This window comes from Idiotropiscis lumnitzeri, chromosome 14 (assembly GCF_059441095.1).
Source record: "Idiotropiscis lumnitzeri isolate Australia: NSW breed Sydney's pygmy pipehorse chromosome 14, RoL_Ilum_1.0, whole genome shotgun sequence".
In the NCBI taxonomy this organism is placed as follows: domain Eukaryota; kingdom Metazoa; phylum Chordata; class Actinopteri; order Syngnathiformes; family Syngnathidae; genus Idiotropiscis; species Idiotropiscis lumnitzeri.
In genome coordinates, this window is record NC_142404.1 from 9,454,113 (window position 1) to 9,462,336 (window position 8,224).

General features: G+C 39.3%; 1 protein-coding gene across 2 annotated transcripts; it reads left to right on the forward strand.

Moving 5' to 3' along the window:
* The first annotated feature begins 1,770 nt into the window (after positions 1 to 1,770).
* Positions 1,771 to 7,317, forward strand: LOC148323363 (V-set and immunoglobulin domain-containing protein 2-like). 2 transcript variants are annotated; one of them, XM_088315057.1, is made up of 7 exons: positions 1,771 to 1,898; positions 2,489 to 2,655; positions 4,049 to 4,262; positions 4,338 to 4,502; positions 4,917 to 5,033; positions 5,454 to 5,577; positions 5,690 to 7,317. In XM_088315057.1, exons 1-7 carry the CDS (start codon positions 1,847 to 1,849, stop codon positions 6,351 to 6,353), a joined length of 1,503 nt encoding a protein of 500 aa, XP_088171183.1. In that variant the 5' UTR covers positions 1,771 to 1,846; the 3' UTR covers positions 6,354 to 7,317. The 2 variants fall into 2 exon arrangements, with proteins under 2 accessions (XP_088171183.1, XP_088171184.1); XM_088315058.1 differs by having other exon boundaries at positions 1,785 to 1,898; positions 2,505 to 2,655.
* The last annotated feature ends 907 nt before the right edge of the window (positions 7,318 to 8,224 follow it).

Below are 8,224 nucleotides of genomic sequence, written 5' to 3' on the forward strand. Positions count from 1 at the left end.
TGATAGGCAGAAACCAATTTGATTTATTGGTGGCACTGTGTCTTATCAATGGATTGGTATCCTCGGAAACACGGCTTTTCAATTTCTTATCTGTTCCTCCTTGGCCCATGTACGGCTACAAAGCACAACCTCAGAGTGCAATAATTAGACCGAGCTACTGTACATTAGAATAAATTGTACCTGTAAAGGGCATAAATTCACCCTTACTGTCACCCTAGTTTCTGACAAAGCGGTTCATTTTGGTCACCATACTACAGCATATTATATAAGCACAGTGGTGACGGTAAAGTGTGGGAGAACTATTTGATGGGGACTTGGAGGCGACACAGCGCAAACACAATGTACTGAGCCGAGTATTCATCACAGGGTTGAGGGGGGTCACTCAGGCCCAAGTGTTACTTCTTGGCACAAAGTCCATACAATACACCATGGTTTATGAAAATGCTAAGTGACTTCCATGTGCATCTGATGTCGAACAATTTGGAACTGGACCCACGCTTTCAGGAGAACTAGACATGTGAATTTAGACAAAATGTCTGACGTATTAGACTGACTGCATTCCAAGACTTTAGTTCAGGGTACATCCAGGGATGTTAAAAAGTGTTAAAATGTCATGTAAAACATTATCATTAATAAAGGTTGCTGCAATTGTAGCAGTTTGACACTGCAACAGATCATTTCCACTTCCATTATTTCCTCTGGGAGGAATAGTTAATCATAAACATCATGTGGACCACTGATAAGTCCATTTCCATTACTGCCTTTAGAAAAATTGTTACAAACCATAAGCATCATGAACCAGATTATGTTTGATTTTAGAGCTTCCATTGGCAAAAAATCTATTCTGGCTACATAAGTAAGACATGCTCTTGGGAATCAAATGTGTAGCCCATTGTCAAGAGGAGTTTCACTTAAAACCTTCAGCCTTATCACTTCAGCGTAAAAGCAAGAAACTGTGCCAGGAAGTTAACAATAAAACAGGTTTCATTTATGGCGTTTACTGTTTTTATATCTGCTCTATAGAGCCAGGTTTCCTGATAAAGTTGTAAACTGTTTGCGCTTTATTGGCACAATACTACACCCTGCAGGTCAAAAGGAGGAAAATAAATATTCATGAAACGTTGAAAGAGGGGAAGGTTGGTCCAAAGCATGTCAAACAGGAATAAAACATATCTCACTATAATCGTAGTTTAACCTATTTTTTTTACATAACATAGGGCATATGTTTATTCAAATCAGAATTATTGTCATCCATCCATTTTCTGTTGTGCTTGATGATGTACTCATTAGGCCATCTATCTATCTATCTATCTATCTATCTATCTATCTATCTATCTATCTATCTATCTATCTATCTATCTATCTATCTGTCTAAATACCATTTTACACCAGTAAAGGACATTAATTGTAAATCTTTTGTGGTGGTAACAGTCCTTTAAATAATTTATATTTTCCATTTGTTCAGACAATGGAGCTTCAATGGAGAACATCCATTGTCTGAACAAGTGAAAAAAAAATCAACTATTTAACATAAAGAAGACAAGATTAATTGTTGACTATAAGTTGGGCCCTATACCTTAGTTCCAGTATGTACAAAAATAATAGAATTACTTAGATGACACAAGTTAGGAGAAGAATTGTGTTCTGCTTTCGAGGTTCCACGGTATTACTTTGTGCTGCTAGAGGTGAAAACCTCTTATTGGTGGTTTGGTATCACGTGACCTATAACCGTTCACTTATTACCTGAAAGAGTCACACTCCACACCTGACTGAGTGATCACCGAGACGGTTAGGCGGCCTTTCCTTCCAAGGACATAACTTTCATGTTTTACATTTAATTTTAACAATGACAGCAAAGAAGCGACTTGAATGGCAGAATCTTCTTTTGATACTAGCAGGTATGCTTTATGTGTCTTTTTGGGGCTATTTTCTTAAAATCCACACCACACCTTGATTATATGATCCTGAGCGTCAATTAATCATTAATCCAATGCTTTGCCTCGAAACTGGAAGCAGGTTGATTTGCTTTTGTATGGAGAACACCATGTGTCTCAACCGGAGGAAAAACCTTTTAATAATTTTATATTGTTGCTGTCCATTTATCTCGAAAGTTTTTTTTTTATTAATAATAACAAAAAGTGGAGAGACAGTACAGTACATACATCCTTTTTGATGGACAATGACAATATGTGTGACCAATAATCGCAAATGATTTTTCATTTCAATAGTGTAATATGTTTTGTACTTTAATTTCAGACTAATTGTACACTGAAAAAATGGTCTGTTGTATTAATATGTACAACTACTAGTTACAGCTATCCATTGTACACATATTAACATCTGATAGTAGTTGCATACAGCTACTCAAAAATGTATCTGGATTCATTTTATTTTATTTTATGCAACTACTTGATTAAATAAAATTGAGTCATGAAATTCAATTATCTGTATATTTTTTTTTAGTGTACGCGTTTCACTTTCATTTCAGTGCTTCCCGCCTGCAGGAGTTTGCAGGTTTCAATCCCACAAGAAGAATATGAGGTCGCAATGGGAGAAGATATTACTCTGACATGTTCCTTTATTCCGGCAAATCCCGACGTTACCATGCTGGTTCTCACATGGGAAGCGTATCCGGATGTGGTCGAGGATCCAATGGTGAGCCATTAATTGAATGTCTTTGTATTTGTTCCATTAGATGTAAAGGAAGTCAAATGAGGTTCTCACGAGTGACAGTGGATGTGGGGCATATTTGCAATGTTTTGGGGGATAACTTAGTTTTTATACTGTCTGTTACCAGGATTCCACCCTCACCTTTTTGTGTGCATTACTGTTATCTAAGTATTGTACTCAAGAATTCAGACCGCCACCTTTAGAGATTGTGTCAAAGCTGTAACAGAGGCAGGATGACACTTGTGCAAAAGGTGAATATTGGGACTAGGTGTGAATTTGAACACGTCACAATCACTTGTACCGCTCTGTTGAGTGCAACTGTTACTGTCCAAAGTTTTTTTTATGAGTCATACCCGGAACTGGCGCCAATGTCATCTACATCATTTATATTATTGCAGGATGAAAGTGGAAACCATTTGTGGCATTATCCCTCGTTTGCTGGGTTCTGTGTAAAAAGCATAGGCGGATAAATGAAGGATATTCTTTCACCGCATCTCCGTAAAAGAGGCTATTGATATGTTTGATGAAACCTGTGTCATGCTTTTATGTTTGCTCTTTAATGTATGAGAATTAAATTCAGGTTAGGTCTGGGATGATTACATGCATTACAAGATATTGCAGTGATTTTGGACATTGTCAAGTCCTCGCTCTTCCATCAGTTTCATCATGAAATGCGCCAAGTGCTAATAGCTTGTATTTATTTATTTTTTCCCACCAGTTTCCCCACCTGCTGCGCTGGCCGAATCACATTTAAAAACGAGACACTTTAAGCAGCTTCACCAAGGGCCAAGCCCCAGTTTAAAGAACCGAAGAGTTCTTTTTAAAAAAATGATTTCTTTGAAGAATCGAAAAACGTGGAATCGTCAGGAAAGCAAACAAACGATTCACATTTTGAATTACTGGGAATTGCCTCTCTCAAAGATCAGTTTTGTTTTTCGATTCCCATTCCTTGTTCTAGCCTACAATCAATATTAACTGACAGCATTATCCACCAATTTTCTATTGTCCTCAATCGTTAGATGGGTGAGCTGGAGCTTCTCCTAAATGATAGTGGGGGAGTATTGGAGAACTGGTTTTCAACCAAACCAATTGCTCAACACCCACTGGAATTCCATATCACACAAGCACGGATAGGACATGCTATTGCCACACAGGAAGGCCAGACACAGTTTCCAACTATTAACCTTACAACTGTCAGACTAGCCATTGCTGGCTTTACATATTGGCAATTATTAATTTTATATATTTAAATGCTCTGTTCATTTTAAGAAAATCTGTCTGTTTTGCACTCCTTTTTCCATGCCGGTATTATGTGAGAGAGACGTACGAACTATTAGAGCATTCATTAATTATTTTTTTTTTCATGTGTTTTGTCCAGGAACCTGTGGCCACCTATTTCTTAAACAATGCAGTTGACATCGCACCCAAATATGAAGGTCGGGCGTTCATGGAAGTGGATGTTGCCAAACAACAGAGCACACTGCGTCTAACAAAGCTGACCATACAAGACAGTCGTCACTTCCAGTGCAGCGTCAGGATACCAAATGATGACGAAGGAACTACTGCGGCCTCCACTTCCCTGTTGGTGCTCGGTAAGTACAACTCCTATGCCTATATGGTCACCGTTCTGTCCAACACAACTAATCATTTATGACTTCATGTTTTAGTTCCTCCCTCGAAGCCTCTGTGCAGGCTACAAGGATCAGCAGAATTTTGGCACAATGTCACTCTCACCTGCATGTCTCAAGAGGGTTCCCCAAATCCAATCTATGAATGGAAGAGCTACAATGTAGAAAACATACCCAGACCATTTCCGCCCAAGACTACTGAGAGTATGTTTCCTTTAAGCACACTTTTATTGATTTACAGTGAAACCTCCAATGTAATGTAAACTTTTGACATAATCGTATGTTGTTAGACTTCAGCACAGTGAACAACTCCATGTGTAACGCTTCAAGTGTGCTGGAGTATTTGTGATGCTACCACGGAAGGATACCATATGGAGAAGAGGAAAAATGTGATCTTAACCATAGAACCATAGAAGATGTTACAGATAACAAAATCTGTACACTTAATAACATTTATACTGTATGATGGAATTATCTTCACATAATTTCCAATCAATTTTTTTTTAAATCACTAAATCTTCAGTCAACATTGAACAAATTGCGTTCAGCATAGGATGTTCAATTACTTTACTCTGTGATTGATCAAAAAATTGAACACATGCTTTTCCTTTACCTTAGAGGATGGAGCACTTTCCCTGTTTAATATTTCAAGAGAGACGTCCGGATTCTTTATCTGCACATCAACAAATAGAGTTGGTTCCAACAGCTGCAACTTCACCTTAGCAGTGATGCCTGGTGAGTGTCAACATCTTGCTTACCAATATATGATAGACCTCCGGAATGATGATTTTCCGCTTACTTTTAACAAGTACTGGTTCCAATAAACCGCTGGTATAAACCAAGAACATGCATGGAACAATCCAAGGCGATAGACCTGTGACACTTGTCTGAAATCTTTGGTCCGCCAAATTTTGGGCCGAGATGAATCGTATTTCCAGTACTGAGCTGTTCGTATTGACCTTGAAAAAAAACATCAATCCATTTTCTATAACCACTTCTCCTGTTTATGATCATGAGTGAGCCCAAGTCTGTAGCTGATTTTTGACAAAGGCAAACTTCACCCTGGACTGGGCAGCAGCTTGTATCAAGGCACCTATAGAGACACAGTCAGTGACTTGGCCTTGAAAACATCTTCTTCCTTCTTCCACATTCTAGGTAGCATGAACTTTGGGTCCACTGCGGGTATAATTGGTGGTGTTGTTGCTGGATTTATTCTTCTTGGCATTCTCAGCTTCTGTTGCTACAAGAAAAGGTCTCAAAAGAACAAGAACGTTGACAAGTATGTCCTGTTTACTCCTGAATATGTCTCATATGAAACTGATAGTTTAAATCAAGGGTGGAACCACGAGTCGACTCTTAACCCTTTGCTGTTTCTGTTCTTAATGCCTCAGTCTCTCCAAAGAAATGGAATTTTCAGATGCCCCTGCAGTCCGAACTCCATATCGGGATGAAGAGTCTAATGCTGAAACAAAACAGAGGGAATACAAAGACGCTGCTCCTCAAAACAGTCACAACATGGGAACTGTTGGACCCACACCGGAAAAGGATAATCATCTTGGTTCAAATAGTGGTGGCTATATTAATGAGCGAGACCAGGAAAGAGACCACCTTGATAGGAATGAATACAGAGGAAGTCGCGACAGGCTGGATGATCGGCGCGACAGTCGAGACAGGTTTGACGATCACGGTAATCGTTTTGGCGGAAGTCGGGATCGCTTAGAAGAACAGAACAACTACAGAGGAAGTCGCGATAGGCTCGAGGAACGGAACGATTACAGAGGAAGTCGCGATAGGCTCGAGGAACGGAACGACTACCGAGGAAGTCGCGATAGGCTCGAGGAACGGAACGACTACAGAGGAAGTCGCGACAGGCTTGATGTCCAGCACAGTCGCTACAGCCACGATAGGCTCGATGATCAGCGTAATCGTTATGGTGGCAGTAGAGATCACCTCGATGAACGGAACGACTACAGAGGAAGTCGTGACAGGCTGGACGATCAGCGAGACTACTATGGTGGAAATCGTGATCGCTTTAATGATGCCTATGATCGCTAACTTCTGATTTGAAAAATTACTGGCTAAATGAGTTTTTTTATGTAAATGTTTGTTTTCAATATACCTGTTTTTAACATATTTGTTAGGGAGGGGCAACTGCAATCCTGGAAGGGGCCACAATTTTTCATCAGTACTACTAGGGGAGGGCCCTCATAGGACCACGTGCTTCCTAAACAGATGTATGACAAAATTGCCATTCAAATGTAATGCAATTAAAAAAATACATATGCATATGTCCAAAATATGTGCGGTTAATATAGTTAATTTTTCATAATACATTTCTAAATACATGTACAGTACTGTTAAAAAGATCCACTATTCAACAACATGTTTGAAGCAAACAAAAAATAATTACATAGTGTGATTTTTTTTTTTTTTCAGTACAAAGGGCTCTCTCGAATAAAGAAAAATAACATTCAAGGAAGGCACAAAACTGCTGAACAGCAAACCAACATAGACTACAAGAACTAATTTTATGTATTTTTTATTATTATATTATTTTTTACAAAAAACACCCCACTCCAAATGTTGTTCGGGTAATGATTGCCTTGCATGTAATTTGAAATCCGCAAAAAATGATTAGGCCTACTCGCGTTGTAGTATATTTTACAACTTGAAAGTATACAGCGGAACCACCAATGGCCACCAGATTTTCGCTATTCGCAGGAGATGGGGAGTCTGTCTATGATTTTTTTTAATGAACAAATATTGAATAAAAATGTCTATCAATGGTGTTTTACACACGGGTGAATCATGCGGGGGTCCACTGTAGTAGAGGAATCATGTTTATAATTTACCCCCCAATTTTATTTTCCAAAAATTTTAGATTAAGATTTAGTATTAAATTAATCAAGGGGTGCAACCTGCAGGTTGTCACTTACACATCTATATGATTTTGTTTTCCTTTGCCACATTTTTTCTCTGTAATTCTTCCATATTCAATAAAAAGTGTATTTTCCAATAATTCAACGAGTTGTTTTTTTTTTCTTTACATGACTTGGTAAGCAGAGAACATGCAAACTCTAAACAGGAATGCCAAAGTCAGAATCAAACCCACAACCTCTGTGCTGTGAGGCGGACGTGATAATCAGTCCAGCACCATGCTACCTCTCTAATTTGTGGCCAAGCTTTCAGAGAAAAGTGGAGGAAAAACATTTTAAAATGCATGAATTGCACCATGTCGCGCCAGTCAAGCCCTCCCTGTAGGTATGATGTTATTTGAACAACTAACACATCTTTTGGAATTAGGGCCCAAAAGTTCAACCTTGGTTTCAGTTGACTATAACACATTCTTTTAACATGATTCGAGGGCGTTTGTGTAATGCAATTCTGGTTACATCACTATTACGGGGGGGGGGGGGGGGCGGCGGGGACGACACTATACTATTATTATTAGTAGTAGTGTTAACATGGAACTTATTATTCAATCTGTCATTCAAATGACACACAGGGGTGCGGCCAGGGATTTTGGGCCCCATCACAATAAATATTACTGCCCCCCCCTCCCTCCACAGCCTCCACCGCCGAGGACATCTCAGCATCTTTCAGTCTCCGCCTCCACTCACTGTCTGATCACGTGAAAAGAAGTGGGTCTCTACAGGCCGGAGCAGGTGGACTGAACCATTTGAGGTTAAAATGAGAGTGGGAGGAGTTGAGAACATTTTCGAAACAAATACACTTATTGTTGCCAGCAATACATTGTAAATGGCATGTATGGTTAATTGTACGTTTATTACTGAGTGTCATATTATTTTATCAGGATTATAATTTTATTAGCGGTCCTTCTGGGCCCATGTCGTCCATGGGCCCCTAGAATCCATCTCCTTATTCCCTCCTTTTCGGTGCTCCTGGGCACACACACAAACGCAATG